At 43.6% G+C, this 17,654-nt stretch overlaps 1 protein-coding gene across 5 annotated transcripts in view; it reads right to left on the bottom strand.

Annotated features, from left to right (window-relative positions):
- Window positions 1–611: 611 nt before the first annotated feature.
- PRKCQ (protein kinase C theta) overlaps window positions 612–17,654 on the bottom strand; it is a 69,274-nt gene continuing 52,231 nt past the window's right edge. For all 5 annotated transcript variants that reach the window (XM_075428157.1, XM_075428162.1, XM_075428160.1 and 2 more), the window contains 5 exons: window positions 16,669–16,731; window positions 11,323–11,461; window positions 6,843–7,031; window positions 3,910–4,038; window positions 612–2,582 (listed from right to left, as the gene is read on the bottom strand). In XM_075428157.1, the coding sequence (XP_075284272.1) occupies window positions 2,427–2,582; window positions 3,910–4,038; window positions 6,843–7,031; window positions 11,323–11,461; window positions 16,669–16,731 (676 nt within the window). In that variant the 3' untranslated portion in view covers window positions 612–2,426. The remainder of the gene's footprint in view (window positions 2,583–3,909; window positions 4,039–6,842; window positions 7,032–11,322; window positions 11,462–16,668; window positions 16,732–17,654) is intronic.

Below are 17,654 nucleotides of genomic sequence, written 5' to 3'. Positions count from 1 at the left end.
TGTTAAAACCTCTTGCTCTTGATTTACTTAACCGCAGGAGGTGATTCAGCACTCTCCTTCCTTAGTCTGTGCTCTTGGGGTGTCCCTGCACCGGTGTCAAGCACAAACCACTGTGCTGTTGCAAAGAAAACATCCCTGACAGTCACTTAGAGTGGCATACTGCCAATCTTCAAATGCTTAGAAATGCAATCTCTAGTCCGGATCAGGCTGTCCAGACTCCATCTGTAGCAGGTGGACAGAGTCAGGCCCTCCTAGGACTTGGCTGATCCAGCCTCAGTCAGGTGTCAAAGGAAGATGGCCTGAATCGCCCTCTAATATTAACGACCACTGCACATCTGCCTCTGCAACCCCAGACCCCATTTACAGCCATGTCATTTTCTGGTAGTGAAAAGGAACATTTTACTCTCTTCTTGGATACCATTGCATGACACTGAAACCTTGTTTTAGATACTGGCCTGTGGAGTACTTACAGTTCTTCAAATGCTTGCTGGTCCTGTGTGTTTTTGGGTTGAAATTCCCCTGGGGAACATCTCCCAGAAAGTGCAGAACCATTTTAATGGCTTTGCTAAGCACCTCTGTTTTTTGTCCCTATTTAATCACTTCCATGCCCATTTTCCCATTGTATACAACATTTTATTAAACTGTACAAACAGCACTGGCATTTAAAAAATTCGTGTTAACCTTTCTAATTAAACCTGACGACCAGCTGTACAAATTTGGAGCACAGAAGCCCCCTGCGTTTAATACAGCACAAAGAAGGATTTCACGAGAGTCACTGGACTGAAACCTTTTTCAGGGTGCTCTGCTTTTCTTGTCAACGTTAGGCACTTCTGCTCTTGGTCCTGCAGGATTCGGTGCCCGCAGTCACTGCCAGCAAGGCTGCATTCATCCTGTTGGGAGGTCCAAGCTGACAGCCTGGTCCAGCAAAGCCAGAAGGGCAATTCTGAAGGCAATTTGATTTTGGGGTGAATCACGTTCTAGATCTGCTCTTCTCCACGACCTGGAGGGGTTGATGAAATGAAGCTCCAAATGTATAAAATTCAATTAGAGCTTAACACCAGTTTGGGTGACTGCCTAAGTCTAAGCTATTACAGAACCCTCTGTTCGGGCTTTGACTAAGTTTTGACCTGGTATTTAACTTATGTCTCAGTGACAAGCAGTAACTGGGCGGTTCTACATCTCTTCAACCTCAGAAAACAGTACACCTTTATTTAAAAGGATCCCATAATGAAAGGATCACAGAAAATGTATTTTTTTTAACCTGTCTACATTACCAGAGACTGCAAAGGGATAGAACACACAGCAAAATGTCACGAGGTGAAGGAGAGTACCACCCTTACCTGATGTGCTGTCCTGCCCTGTGACCTCTGGGTGCAGATGGTTGACCTACGTCTGTGATGTGTGCCAAAGAGTTGGGACATCATTTAGAGCAACAGAAAGTATATCAGCCTTTGCAAGAACGGATTACTGCCTTTCAAATAAAACGTGCCAGTGCTGTGACCGGAAAGCCAGTTTTACGACGCTTAAACAATGGTATGAGGAAACCTCTTCCACCTTTCACATGCAGTTTTAGGATAAAACTCCAGAAAGCCCAGTTCAGATTTTGCTCTGAGCCTGGCATGTGTGAAGACAGTTAAAGCTTTAGAACAGGGTTTCTCGAGGCTCTCTGCTGAACTGCAACTGCTCAAGTATCCTTCCTGCTCAAGTACTAAGTGTAAACCACTGTTTTTCTGTATCTTTCTTGACACTTGCCATGGCAACGATCCTCCTTGGGGCCTAAGTCCTTAGCTCCAGGGCCTCTGATTGAGATATACAAATGCTGGAACAGACACCTGCCAAATATCTTTGTCCCAGTGAAGCAAAATTGAATGCTAACCCCTGTGAACATGATTTTTAAAGTGTGTGGGGAGTTAAATTACTTCTTCAAAACTCCTGTGCACACAGGCACAGTTCTGCACATGTACAAGTGGAGGTTACCAAGCCTGAAGTCTTCCCAGATGCCTCAGGCTTTCAGCAAACCACTTGTCCTTCAGAAGGAGGTAGGGCTAGGTGCGCATTGTAGAAATGGGCACTGATATCACCAGAAGCTCAAATATACCTGTTCTTTCTTACAGAGAAACCCATTGGCTGTATGCACAAGTAGTGGGGAACAGGTTTTGGAACCTTTTCATTTTCAGATGCTCTCAACTTCGAGAACATTGGGAAAAGAGAGAAGAGAGACCAGAAGATACTATGAAGAAACTTCATCCTTAGTGAAGAGTGGCTGGTGTCTGTAGCAGAAATAAGCTGGAAGCCTTCCAGGCATGATAAAAACTTTCACTCAGGTGCTGTTCTGGTGGGTTCTTGACAAAAGTAACCATGCATAGTCTTCAGTTGACAAAGTGTTACTCAAACCATTACAAAGAACTCCTTCAGTAAGGCAGATCTCAGGAAAATATTTTCTCCATTTTAGGGTTCACAAAAGAAAAGTTGCTGAACATATTTTGGTCCATGCTGTTAATGAGTGCTCTGTCGGCACAGGACAGTCTAGGTTTTTCATTTAGAAATTCCTTGTCGAAGTTGCTACAGTCACTCGGAGATTTCTTCAAGAAAAGGAAAAAAAAATTGATGTCAAACCACTAATATTCAGATCTTGATTACAACGGTACTGGCCCTATCAGGCTGCTTCTTATGGGCTCTGCTCAGTTAGTTGGGAGCAAGCTCAGCTCAGCCAGGGAACCAGCAATGAACTTGCTGTTGGCCTTTTGCACAATGATTAGTTACTCCAGCCCAAATGATACACAGAAGCATGTCAAACTGCAGTGAACTTCTGTCTGAGCTCTTAACATCCAGCAGCCAGTGCTAATCAATTGCTTATTACCATCCTCTTTAAGTAGTAATGGGAATAAGTATTATATAGGAGGCACTGAGCCTGTGATCCATGAATTCTGCCAGGCAGGGATGTTACAGCTGTGTAATATGTCAGACTGGACCCATTAATTAAATAGGACTTGTGGAGGACCGTAAAATGAACGTATTATGCACTTGTTAAATTAAATTATATTATTATTATTAATAGTAGGATTTTAATAGCTTAATAGGACTGCTATTGATCGTCAGGATCACCCTGACTTGGCTGACTGCCTGGTTACCTGAACTGCTTTTCCTTCTTTACCTTCTGTAGTGCAATGAAAGATAATCCCTACAGAAAGGGTGTACTTGTGTCGTTAAGGGAAGGTGTTTTAAGTGGTGTTCAGACCCCTGCAACAGTGACTGAGAAAGTGATGGTTAATTCATGCTTTCTCAGCTCTGGACATGCCAGACTTGGGCTTACAGCCATCAGAAAGGAGCAGTCATGATGACCAAGCCAGGCAGCCCAGCCAAGAGGGGTACATAGTTCACAACCGTCTATCCAATGATGCTGTGGCACATCCAAATTGTAGATGGTTTCAGCTGCTTGTATCTGATGTACACAACAGCCTGAACAATTTCATCTGAATCTGGACATTTAAATAAGAGTCAACACTTTCCATTCTGACTGCTCATGACCAAGGTATTCCATCCACTTTTAGACAGAGAGGTTGCATGTGCAGAGCAGCTCCAGAAGATAACCCCTGAAAGTTTGAGGGCATTTTAAATGCCTTAAGCTGGTGCCTAAAACTTCAAGTTCCAGCGTGAGGCAGACATTTATCCACCTTTAAAATACTGACTCCGTGAACCTAAACAGGCTTTGAGGTCTCTGACATTAAAAGACCCATGCCTGCAGATTTTGGACAGTGACCCTAAATAAATGGGTTTATAACATTACTGTGGGCCCCGGCTTTGGTTTATTGCTAGCATGTGCTGGACGGTTTTAAATATTTGGTGAACTAATGTTTTCAGGAAAGACAGACAAGAGAGAGATGGAAATCAAAGAAGATGCATCCTTACCACTCTCGGTTTGAAAGGAGGCTCCATCCTTCTTTCTTCTAAAGCCTCCCAGTTTATTTCTCGGAAAAAGGCATGCTGGCGGATGTTTCCTCTTGCTCCCAGCCTCCTCTCAGGCTCTCTCACAAAAAGCTAGAATGTTGAAGACAGTTAAATACCTTAGTCTTTTATCAATAATAGTGTATTCATTAGAACAGCCCTACCAGATAGCATCTCAAGACTTCAAACTCTAATACGGTTGGTAAGAGTGTGGAGACTTTTCTAACTTACTAAATTTCTGATTGGGCAAGCATTTCGGATTCTTAGCCTAACATCCCAAAACCGAGAGACTTTGGCCATATCTTCCTTTGCAGGAGAGAGAGGACAAATTTGCTACAGTGGCAACAACATACATGTCTGAGCATGCAAATATGCAACTACACAGGTGAAATATCTGGGTCTCACTTGCAAGCTTTTGTTTTGACAATTTATTGTTATCAGGAAATTTTTTATGGTTGAAATATAAGCACAATTTGTGAAAATACTAGTCTGGTCTCTGTGGGGTTGCATTCACCTCCTATATCTTTGCACACCTGGAGTGTCAGTATTTGACCCTTTACAATTAAAGGAGAAAACCCAGACGTGTCAGGTGCAAATCATCTCACCTTCTTTACACACTTAAAGATGAGATAAAAGACACCCTGCAAGTGCTTGCTTCTCTCCTCTGACTCTCTCAGATGCCGACAACCGTCTACTTTGTCAAAACACTCCCAATTCAGATAGCTTGTGTTTGCTGCACACTGCGGGCTACAAGTCCTGTGGATGACTATTTCTGCTGAAGGTAGGAAAAAGCTAGAGCTAGGGGCAAGGAAAAAGCTAGAGCTAGGGGCATATCTTTTCACCATCAGCTACGTGCAGGTCCAAGCCCACTCTTCATTTTAGGGTAAACATAGCCTATTTTGTCACAGACGCTTTTATGGTGATGCACGAGCCATTTGGCTCTGGAAGCACCTGAAGTGTTTCTGGGGGAGAATTTCAGGAGTGCTAAGTGCTTCAGAGCTCCTCTCAACATTTGTGAGCAGGATGTAGTGCTGAAATATTGCTGTAATAGGGAGAGTGAATAGTTTAAAATTTATCTTTATATCTGCAGTAAAACGTCTGGGGTCTTTAGGCTAGCTGGCCAGTAGCACACCAGATCCTAGATCCCTCTAAAGTCAATAGAGAGGAACAGTGGCAACACTTGAGAGCAGGTGACCTGAATACAGCCCACATGTCTTACTTCAGAAGTAAGGGTAAATTTTCAAAAACACTTTACTATTGGAGGTCGTCTCAAAACAGATTTGGGTTACATAAGACAGAAGTTTCTTGCTAGTCTATTGGCCAACAGTGAGCATACAACAGATACCACTCAGCAAAGGAAAAATAGAAATATCTAATGACAAAAGTGGCAGCAAAAGAATCTGATGTATGGACCATTGAGGGCCTGTTTGAAAAAAATTTGGCATTGGGTTTTGGTGAACAGTGTGGGCAAAGCCTCACCAAAACTGAAGTGTCCTGCAGACAACTGATTACAGAGCAGTACTGATTCCCTAGGTTAAATTCTATGCTGATAATACAGGCATTAGGCAGGGTGGAATATGGAATTATCCAGAGTCAGTGGCTGTGAGACTAGCCCATAATGGAGAAATTCTTTTTTTTTTCCTGAGCAAGGAACTTTATTGATGGGTATAAAGTTGATTACTATCTCTAATCCTGACAGAAGTACAGGCTGTTTGTGCAGAAATAGACATTCAAAATCTCAGTCTGCTGTGGTATGTCTTCCTGAACTGCTTTCTATTGTTTTCAGTATTATAATTTTGTAGCGACAGCTAAACATCTGAGCCTTGTTACACACAGCACAGATGTTAAAATAATCTGTTCTCCACCTTTTTTTTTTGGTAGTGGAATGCTGTATGTTGTCCTGTTGTTTTGTAAATGCAAAAGTCAAGGTAGGGACTGTAGGTCAAATACGACCAAAATCTTGTGATGAAGAAGTTTTCTCATCTCATCTGAGCCACTATAAGCCTCTGTATATGCTCTCTCACCATGCTCCATCTCTAGTTAAAATGCCTTAGCTTAGATACTGTTCTGTGTCAGTCCAAAGCCTGACTGAGGGGTGGTAGCTTGTTAGACTTGTTGTGACCTGCCTGCATTTTTATCTTGAAGCTCTGGAATAATTTGCCCCCCAAACCAGAAATGCTACAAAACTAAACGGCATGGAGATGAGAAGGCAGCAATGAAAAAATCAGTATATTAACGAAAAGGAACCTAAAAGACGAGGAAGATGCCCATTAAAGGGAAACAGAAGAATGCTCCACTCACAAAGGACAGTACATATTGCTATGTAGGAGATTAAAACGGCCAAAAATCCAGACGACATTGTGCTACTAGCTTCAGTAGGCTCTTCTACTTCAGGACATAGGTCAGGTTTTGTTAATCCACTCTTTAGCTCAGTGCAAAGATGTACAATATTCTCTAATGAAAATCAAGCTGAACACCAAAGCAATCTACCCCAGATGTCCTCACATCTCTGAGGCACAAGAACTGCTTCAAAGCCATAAATATCAGGGAAGTCACTGTAACCCTTAGTTTGAAGCCTGACCGAATATCTTTTCCAGGAATTAACACGTCTTGCACCTTAGGGATTGCTCTGCAAAGAAACTGATCTCTGCTGGTATCTGATACCCTGTGATCCTACTTGCTGGATGTGATGAGCCACCATAACAACTCAGGAGGAAGAAGACACAAAGATGGCCTTATGACTTAGGTCAGGTGTGCTTTGAGGTCCACAGACAAGAAAAGACTCTCTCTGGTCCTATCACACTAAATTTCTTTCTCTGAACAACAGCTGAAGACGCACAAATCAAAGATGACAGTTTTGGCAAAAAGACTTTTGTTAGATGTGTGGCAATTCTTACCTTCACCAAAATGTCCTTTGCATCCTTGTCAAGCCAGCGAGGGTAGAATGGGTTATCCATACGGATAGACTGGAAAAGCTCCTCTTCATCTTGGCCATGGAAAGGAGATTGGCCAATAAGCATCTCATACAGCAGGACACCAAAGGACCACCAGTCAACGGAGGTGTTGTACTTCTGCCCCAGCAATATCTGCACAAAGAGAGCAGTGACAGAGACAGATGTAAACTGTCTGACATCAGCATTTCAGCTTCGGAAGGGTGAGCAGCCCTGACCTTTCAACAGTTTTTTTGTGCTGAGTGAGATAGCAGAGGTGCTTCCCCCTGCTGCAGCAGGAGCCAGAGCGTCTGCCAGTGGTGCAGAGGCTGTGGTTCGAGGAGCTCCAAGTCACAGCCACATCTGGGTGCCAAAACAGTCCTTTGCACTACAGATAACAGGTTGCACATAACTCTGAAGTTATTTGAACAAATCCTTGGCTGCCAGAGAGATATCAAACATAAAAACCGAGGCAAGTCATCTTTTGGCTGCTCTCCAAGTTATCTCAAGGGTTCAAATCAGGCTGGTGAAGTCCAAGAAGACAAATGGGTAGGCATTAGCATTTTGAGGCTGCTTTGACTCACACAAGCTGTATTTTAAAATTACAAGTGTGGCAGTGAAAGGGTAATTTAGGACTATCAGTGAGTAGAAATGGTGTGAATCTATCCCACCAAAATCTGCCCCAGGAAAAAAATAAGAAAGCCGTTGCTGATATGTCAGCTTGAGATTGAGGTAGAGGAACGTTAATTTGTCCTCAGTCAGTCCATTCATTTGTGCCTTTTTGTGTCAGCTATAAAGTGAAGGCTACATCCAGTGTGGGGAGCCCAGGAGGTGTTGGCTGGAGTGACAATCTCCCATAAGAAGGGATGTGGCATTTTCTTCCCCTACAAACTTGGCCAGGCACCACCAAGTTCTCAAACTTCCCCTCTGGGGAAGCAAAATTAATCACACCTGCCTTTAGATATCTGTTATGGAGATACCTAGAGCTGAACCAGTTATCATCCACTCCTTTTATAGTCAAGGAAAAGATTTAGTCCAATTTTAGACATTCAGCTTAATATCTATGTGCTGTAAAATACAACCCCTATTTGTCTCCTTTGGTTATCAAGGAGCCTAGACAACTTAGAATCATATAAATCTTGCTCATACATAGATATTTACACTGCAGATGTCTAAAGGTGCATGTGATGACTACGATGTCTAGGATCCTTATAAGGATTTTAGAGCTGGAGAGGGGAATAGCTCATTTTAAGGCACAGTCCTTACTCTTGAGCTCACAGCTTGGTTGCAGTATGATCCCCTATGCTATAACTACAATGTAGGTGTCAACAACAAGCCCTGGAGATGGCTTAATACCACCAAAAACAACTATCCAGTTCAGTACATGTGAAACTGCTGAGAGCTGAAAAATTATGATTTAGAGAGGTGATCTTTACTGCTGGGTCTGAAGTACAGTGGAATTGGGTGAGCAATTTCTTGACTGTTTTCATGTCTTGTCTTCCTTGTAGATTGCCACTTGGGCCCAGATTAATTTTAATGCCTAAAATTTATGTGTCTTATTAAGTGAGTTATCCAGAGTCTCTATGTAGCCAATGGAGGGAAAATGGTGATTTAACCGACTTACACACCTAAGATAGGAAGGAATCACTTGTCTTCTGGGATGCTTGTCTTTCTACAACACTATGAAGTGCCATCTAGTGCTTCATTCTTAGATGAAGTTTCTCACATTAGGGGAGCAGTGTGCCCCTCTGATGTTCCTGTGGCATCTAGCAAAGCAGGAGCCTAATACCAGAAGTCTAAACCCAAGCTGATGTAGAGTACTCGTGACTGACATATCTGTGTCCAAAAACGCCAAGAGACACAAAAAGGACAAAAAAGCTATTTGAGTATAACACACAAATGTATATATTGTGTTTCACTCCGAGCTAAAAAAAAAAAGGAATCAGCAAGACTCCCTAATATATTTCTTCTGGATCACTTCTAAACAAAATATCCCAATAATTCCTTCTAAAAAGACATAATATTTTTATAAGGTGTTACCTTTTAAAGTATAAAATGCCTGGAAATTGAAATTAAATGTTTTATGGCAGTCAAAGACAAGATTTACTAGCTTTGCAATTCTCTGGAGAAAATAAATAAACTCAGCAATTTCATTTCAGGTTAAGCCTTTTTTTTTTTTTTGTCAAATATTTTTTGAAATAAAAAAAAATTGCTTTTCTACTGACCCAAAGCCTTCTTATTTGCACTGCTGTATCCAAGATGCTGGGTCTGTAACAAATTACATTGCTAGCAGCTGCATTGTAATACTCACACAGAGTCCAGTTCTCCTGCCTCTGCAGAAGAGATGATCCATGAACTCTAGCAGTGCTTTCAATTTAGAGGTAAAATGTTTTACATGCACTTATTGAATCTCTAAAATAAATGATGGTGCAGAAATAAAACTCTGAGGTATTTTAGTCTTTCTCTTTTCTATGAAGTAAAATCACAGATAATGGATTATCACTTGGCTCTTTTCTTAGGATCAGAAAATAGCTTTTTTTTCTTTTAAATAAAAGCATATTGAAGTGGAATGAAAGAAAATTGCAGCTTGATTGCAGAGCACACTTACACCTGCTCTTAGGCAATAGAAATCCAATTGACTTGAAAAGACCAGCCTTTGTGTCAGCAGTGGTGTAACCTAGATCAGAATTGAGCCCTTGGTGCACAGTAGAAGATCAATGAATTATAGTGGAGGGGAAAAAAACATAAGCTTTAAAAGCTATTTGGAAAGTACCAAGATCCATCATGAAAGCACTAAAATCAGGAAATGGGATCTCGAAAGGCAAACAAATGGATTTCAGAGTCATGTTGGACATGATGTGTGGATGACTTGTAGGTTCTTCTCAGAGCTGAAAAATGTTTCCTTTGGCCCCAATTTGCCACCTAATCTGTCAAAGCCTCTCCACCGTAAGATCTATCATTGTGTGAATCCACCAGGTTAAAGGAGCTTTCTCTTTTCTGGAAGGACCTAGTCCAAAATATCTAAATTTAATAGGGGAAAAAAAAACCCCAAACAACAAGTTCCTCTCTGTGAAAAAATCAAAAGAAATCAGGGGAAGGACAAAGGATCTTGCTATGGACAAGTTGGAGTCTGGTGTCTGTGACCACCCAGTTTTATTGCATGGGCACATGGAGCCCAGGTTCAGCTTTCCTCTGTCAAGTATCAATAGATACCAACTGCAGAAGGAGAAAAGGTACTGTTGGTATGTTTTTGCACGGAGCTTGGAGACTGTCTCCATGCAAGCCCCAGCCTTCCTGAGTCAATGGGACAGAGTAGGACCTTAACACAAGCTCCAAGCTCTACCTTGCCCCTGTTAGCTCAAGCATAGCCTGGCCCCGACGCAGCTCCATCATTTCTAGCTTTAGAGCCTCCTTCACCAGGAGGTGACCCATGGAGGCATATCCTCCAGGGATCGATTCATGCAGTGATGTAATGTGCTCTGGCACTGTGCACAGTCAAAGCAGAGAAGCAGGTAGTCCAGAGCCCAGAGTTAGCAGGTCTGGTCCCAGCTGTCCTCCAGACAGCAACACCTCTCCTCTGACTGCTGGCATTTAGAGGGGAAAAATCAGGCTGTATGACCACTCATGTTTATGCCTCCAAGCATCTCCATCCCTTTTACAAGCAGCTATTGGTTCTTTTTTATCTAGACAGACCTGCAAGCCTGTGCTCAGCTTTAAGGTTACGCCTATGATGGCAGAGCCTTCATAGAGTGCCTTATTTAGCTCTGGGAGGATGCTTGTGATGCAGGCTGTGTTTGCAGCCAGCTAAGAGCCTGTCTAAGAGAGAAGTCCAGTCTTATGGGTGGCATCCCAATTCAAGCACCAGAGCATATCCCAGAGGGAAGATAAACCCCAGTCACTGATTTATTGCGACCCAATCTCTCTTCTTTATCTAAAAGTTGGTTTGTTCATGTGGAGGGAGAATCACCTCCAGGTGGCCGTTTCGTACCACCTTTCTCAATTTACTTTCTTAGGTTGTGATGAACATCATCACTTAGAAGTGCCCATAGCTCCCTACCAGCTGTAAAGGAACCTGCACAGCCGTGGAAGCCTACTGTTAGCTAGCTAGGGAACATAATTCCCATTCCTCATGCTGTTTCTGTCCCTGAATTGCAGGACCTATCTCTTGGAGCTTCCTCTGCCATGGCCCAAACTGGATTTCTTGGTTAAGCTGAGCACCACTTGCTTCCCAGATCCATTTGCACAAAAAAAAGAATTAGCCATAAAAATATGCAATGCCAGACAGCAACTCGGAGTCTGAGTCAAACTGAAATCTAGTTTCTTACCTGGAACTGATCAAAAGCAGGCTATTACTCTTTGCACCCTCTACCACTGACCAACAGTCACGTCTTAAGACACATTGTCTGTCCCACAGCAGCTTGCTGACCTTCCTGGACCCCACACCTACCTCAGGTGCGATATAGTCTGGAGTCCCACAGAATGTACTGGTCTTCGCATCTCCAAACATGTTCTCCTTGCACATCCCAAAGTCAGCAATTTTGATGTGCCCTTCATTGTCCAAGAGGACGTTGTCTAGCTTCAAGTCTCTGTGGAAGATGAGAAGGAAATCCCTCCTTTAAAGCGTTACAGAGCCACACAAGTTATTTTAGCAAATTACACTTCTTAAATTGATATCTGCGTCTATGTAGTGTTGAAATTACAAAGGAAGACTGAGGGCTGAATGAGGAGCTGCTTTCTTGGACCTCAATATTGCTCTTCCTCATTCCTCCTGTCCCAGCACTGATTCATTTCCTGAAGAAGACTTTACCCAAGACATTTTCTAAAAGCTGCCTTCTTTGAGGATGCAGAACAGGGAAGCGAAAAAGGGCTTTGTGAGAGCTGGTGCTTCTGCCCTGACACAGCCTGGAGAAGGTGAGCAAGAAGGGACCAGCTAATGCTCACTTTCTCCTTCCCTAAGAGTCTCAGTACTCTCAAGCTGCTGCCAGCTCTCCCTCTGTGGGACTCAGCCCCACCATTTTGTGAGAAGCCTCAGAAAATTTGCCACCATTTTGGGTCTCCCCTGGCACCACAGCCTGGCTGCAAGGGAAGGCTTTCTGCTGCCTGATTGGCCATGGCTGGCTAGCAACTGGGGAACCGCCAACCAGACAAGAACTATCACAAACTTCAAGGAGACAAGAGCCACCAGGTGAAGCCAAGAGACCACACTGCAGAAACCCGCATGTACCAAGGTCATTGGTGGAAGACCGATAAGTACAAAATGATTGGTGCAAACTGACCACAGCCGATTTCCTCGGATGGATATAAAAGGACACTGAGAGACCATGTGTGTGCACCCACCACCCACTGCTGAGCACCATCAACGAGGGACCCACGGGATGCCACAGGATCCAGGGTGGTGACTATCCCTCTTTCCTTTCCCAGTGCCAACCTATCTCTCTCTCTCTCTCCTCTCTTTCCTCTTTGTTTCCTTCCTTCTTTCTCTTCTTCGTGCCATTTTTGTTAGACTGTTATTTCTACAGCCGCAGTAAATAAACTCGTGAAGTTAGTTGGTTGCCGTTATTGTGCCTCGGTTGTGCTTTATCCAAGCTCAAGGATCACAAATCTATTTTATTTTCCATCGGGGTTCAGGAGTGAGTACTCTATCCGCAGGCAGGTAGAGCACCTCATGGTGTTCTGTGGGCGGGCTCCGCTTGGAGCTGACAGCATTTTGGTTTTACAGGCAGGCTAGGCGAGGAGCCCATGGCATTTTGGCTTACAGGTGGGCTCTGAGTGGAGCCGATGGCATTTTTTGGTTTCCAAGTTAATGTTGTATGACTGTGTGTGAATGAGACATACAAACAAGTACTAAGCGAGTGTGGAGTTCTGATCCGCGGTTCTGCTCTCCCACGAGGGAAGCAGTCGTAGATTAACGAAGCGCAAGAAAGAAGTGAACATTGATCTCTTAAATAATTATCACCTTGTTGTTTTATATGTCAGAACCTGACACCCTCCCAGTGCAGGCTCTACAAATGTTGGAAGAGGTAAGGACCTGCAAGCCCTGCATGGCTTGCAGAGGGTGAGAACAGTCCCAGACGTCAGCACAGCACCCACCACGTTTTCATTGCTGGGCTGCACTTTCTGAGCCCTGTGGATTTACAAAGCCCTTCACACATAGCTGCCAAGCTGTTGTCAGAGGTTTCAGGCTCTGAGCTACTGTGGGAAGCAAAGACCACAGAGAGAGAAAAAAAAAGAAATGCACAGAGAAGGAAATAAAAGCAAGCGAGCTGATGAATCATGGCCATTGACAGAGTACAAAGAGGTCCTCATGTGAGAACAAAGAGGGCCTCACATGAGAATAATCTCTGAAAGGAGAGAAAAGCATGTAAAGAAAGAATGAAAAAGGCAGAAAGAAAGGAAGGCTGGCATGGTTTCTATGTTAAATTTTTTATAACTTACCTAAAAGTTTTGCTTTTCATTGAAATAATAACTCAGGGAGATGTTTGGATCAGCAGTGCTGCACTTCACCTGGGATGTAGGCAGAATTTGGGTCTCAGAGTACCCACGTTCCTGCACTGCCTATCCTGTGCTATCAGCCTCTGCTCTTTCTCATGGCTCCCAAAGGACCCAGAGACAACATTTGCTTGTGCCCACAGCTGAGGAGACAACTGGTCTTTTCCAGCCTCTGCTGATTCACAGTTTACACACATTTTCCACATCTCAGGCAAGAGTCCTAACCACGAGGCTGCTGTATAGCTGCCCTCCTGGTGACAACTTGTTTTACAATGAGTTTTTTTCAAAAATGGCTTGGACTCCCTCAAAGAAGGTAATTTCTAATGCATGATGGTCCTGAGATGATCACCTACAATTGCAGGAAATATGGCTGTTCAGCCTCTGTGCAAAGCTCCTCGTCTTGCTTCGGCCAGGTCCCAGTCGGGGTGGGGGACCCTGTAGTGTCTACACTGTAAATTGTTGCCATGGGGCAATTGTTCACTGCTGCTAGAATATGGCCCAAGAAAATGTGGGAGTCATCAATCAAAAAGAAATATAGAGACAACCAAGACATTTGCTTTCCAAGTGGCAGACTCTCATGTTGTCACAATTTCCAGCTGGAATGACTTATTTTAGTTACACCATTGAGATCAATCTCTGCCTGCCAGCACTGCTTTTATTCATCTGGTAGATTGAAGTAAAACAAAAACCCCATCACCTACAGTTCGCTTTCATTATCTTGATGAGTCTCAAACTCCTTGGCTCCAGGGACTGGAGTTTCTGCCAAAAACGCCTCAGCTCATTCATTAAAATTTAAGCCAACATTTCCAAACGTGGGTGCATGAGACAGAACAACTGGATTCATTGTTCTTACTACGTCGCAAGTGATGTAGTTTCAAAATTGATTTTTATTCACTTTCCTAAGTGCTTAGTTAGCTCTGACTGAGATACGATGGCTGTGCAGTCTCAACTGACCTTGTCATTGTCTTCAAGGAAAAAAGGAAAAAGGAGTAGGACTGGTTAAATCTTTTCTCTCAAAGCTTGATACTCAAAGCAATGCCGCACTGACTCATGGGAATGAGCTATTTCTTTCTATCACCGTGCTACCCAAAGTCTAGCTATCGCAATTTTCCCATGTTTCCCAAGGCACCAGACTCTAAACATCTCTCTCCTTTCATGAGGAAACAAGTCCCAAACCCTGACACAACAGTGGTGTAACAATTCCAAACAAAAATGTGAATTATAAACCAAATCTCAGCATTAACAGTCCTGCCACAAACTCAGAATGTCCTGCAGATATTTTTAATCAACTTTTCTGAGAAATCTGAGTAAAAATTACAGACATGGCTAAGTGATTTGGGCACTTCAGAAAATGTTTCCCTTCAGTCATCCAGAACAACAATTAGACACAGAAACTTGCTGAGACCCCGGAGATCATCTTAGCTTAATGCCATTGATATTGATCTCATGTTTACGCAGTCACCGTCATTGGTCAATAAAGACTATAAATGGCTCCCACATGAGCACTAATACTGAATGAGGCGAGTTTATATGAAACAAAGCTTGCGTTTTAATGGGAGAGTGGATTGTAAACAAGCCATTCACTTCTAGCATTTGTTCTAATGTTCACGCTACATGACAAACATTAAAATAAGCTCATTTGGGTTTCAGTAAACACTGTTGTTTTAGTGAGCTTTCTCATTTGTTTGTGATAAGCTACTTGCTTCCTGCTTTTACAGAAGGCTGCAAAGTAGTAACTAACTTCTGCCATGAAGATGAGCTGGACTAGAGCTCCCCAGAAATTCAGTTCCTCCTTTCGGCCATGGAAAAGCATATTGTGGCCTGATTTCTGCAGCCCTTCTTGCTCCCGTCTTGTCTCTGTCCCCTCATCTAGAATCATAGAATGCTTTGGGTTGGAAGGGACCTTTAGAGGTCACCTAGCCCAACCCTCCTGCAGCAAACATTGATATCTTCCACTAGACAAGGTTTCTCAGAGCCCCATCCAACCTAATCTTGACTATTTCCAGGGACAGGGCCTCCACTGCCTCTCTGGACAAGCCATTCCAGTGTTTCACCACTCTCATGGTAAAAATTTTCTTCCGTATATCCAGTCTAAATCTACCCTCCCTTAGTTTAAAGCCATTACTCCTTGTCCTGTCACAACAGGTCTTGCTAAAAAGATTGTCCCCATCTTTCCTACAGGCCCCTTTATCTACCGAAAGGCTGCAATAAGGTCTGACCCCAGCCTTCTATTCTCCAGGCTGAACAGCCCAGGAGAAGCCTGTCCTCACAGGAGAGGTGCTTCAGCCCTCTGATCTTTGTTGTGGCCTGCTCTGGACCTGCTCCAACAGGTACTTGTCCTTCTTGTGCTGAGGGCTGCAGAGCTGTATGCAGGACCCCCGGTGGGGTCTCACCAGAGCAGAGTAGAGTGGCAGAATCACCTCCCTTGACCTGCTGGCCTATAGGTCTTCAGATCTGTAGGTCTGAAGAACTGCACTTGTGCATTAGATCAAAGCATCCATGCATAAGTTTGAAGCTCCTACGGAAGTCATGCAGAAGCTGGAATGGGCAATTTTGTAGTAGAGGACTTCTCCTCCTTGGGATTTGATAGACTGATGCATTGTGGACTAAGTTCATAGCAGTAACTTTGAGAGAGGTCTCTTCTGTCTGAGTGCAGCTGCCTGTAGTGTCCCACTTAGTCCTCATGATCTTCCTGTAGAGCCCACAGGTAGAAATGGGCACTTATACACAGTCTAACACAGGTTTGATGAGCCCAGAAAAGCCCACTGCTCTGTGCTTACTTCAGGAAGAGGTTGGGTGGCTAGGTCAGATTCATGATGGTAGGTGAGATGAATCCCATCTCGCCATGGAACTATGCACAGCAGACATGTTAATAACCCAAAAATGAAGGTATATCACGGTCTCCCTGATGTTGTTACTTGAGCTGAACTTGTCAATACAGTCCCAGGGTAACTAGTACAGCAGATATACCAAATTTCTCATGGCTAGCATGACCTTATATATGTTCATATACGGAAAGCTTAAACTGGGTGCCCATACTGGGTGCTATATGAATGAATGAATGTAAATGCATCAAAGAGGTTGTTTTAATGCTAACTGAAATAGGACTGGATTCTCAAAAAGGGCTCAGAACTGCCTTTTCTACACTATCTTTTCAAAATACAACAGCCAGACTCTGTAAAAAGGAAATCTGCATAGAAATGCAATACCAGTAAGCACATCCAAGCAACAGTCTCAGTTACCACTAGCACTTGCAGGGAAGCAGAAAAGGTTTGGCATATTAGATACTAAAGAGTAAAATTACCTGTATATTATGCCCTTGGAATGGAGGAACTGGAGCCCGCATATGATTTCAGCAGCATAAAACCTGAGTGACAGAAGGCACAAGTTAGAATGGATGCTTCCCAACAGGCGTCTTCAACTAGACCCAAAAAGATGGAAACTTTGTCTCCACAGGAGCCAAAATTTCCCTAAGTTCCCAGAAGGCTTGGAGTATCTCCAGAAGGCTTGGAGTAACTGGGTTTTACAGGTAACTGATGGACGATGTGAGATTCCTGAAAGCCTGCCACATGGCTAGCAGCCCAACTCCCGCTGAAGCCATTTTGCGAAATGGTAGGGGTTTGGAGCCTACTCATCTTCAGGGATATGGATGCCACACTGCATGGCTAGTCGTATTTTTTTGTATATAACTGACTCTGAGGACATGTCCTTCAGTGCTCAAGGACATCTTCAGAGCAGCTGTGGAGCAAAAAACCACCGCCCAGCTCCTGTCTCCTACCCTGCCTCACCTCAAAGATATGGTCTCTGTCACAAAGGTGGCAGACCGAGTGGTATCTATCTATTCCTCTCCCATATCTACATATTTAAAGTAAATAAATGATTTACAGTGATGCACCAGACTGAAACACTGCAGATTTTGGTTAACACCTCAGACCTCAAAAGGACAGCAGTAATTTGCCATGTTCAGTAGCTGCTGTACAAACAGTGGCGTAGTCCCAGCGATGGGACAGGCAGGTGGGCATCTGGGTTTGGGGACTACAGCCTCCTTGGCTTGTCTAACAGACCTCTTCACTGCTCAGATTTATGACTTGCCTTTGAAATTTTATCGAAGATATGAACTAGCTAGCAGCTTGGTGGCCTTTCTCTGGAGTCTTTTCGAGTTTGAGACCTTTGTTCCAAACACTTTTCTACCTAAAGGACAACACCACATCCTGCTGCAAAGAGGACCATAAGGCTGAAGCACCACTGCACAAAGAAAGTGCTGTCCCAGAAGGGAACGCAGCAGCAGGA

This window comes from Opisthocomus hoazin, chromosome 8, assembly GCF_030867145.1.
Source record: "Opisthocomus hoazin isolate bOpiHoa1 chromosome 8, bOpiHoa1.hap1, whole genome shotgun sequence".
In the NCBI taxonomy this organism is placed as follows: domain Eukaryota; kingdom Metazoa; phylum Chordata; class Aves; order Opisthocomiformes; family Opisthocomidae; genus Opisthocomus; species Opisthocomus hoazin.
The sequence above is the reverse complement of the archived record's forward strand: the minus strand, read 5'-3'. Positions and strand labels throughout refer to the sequence as shown.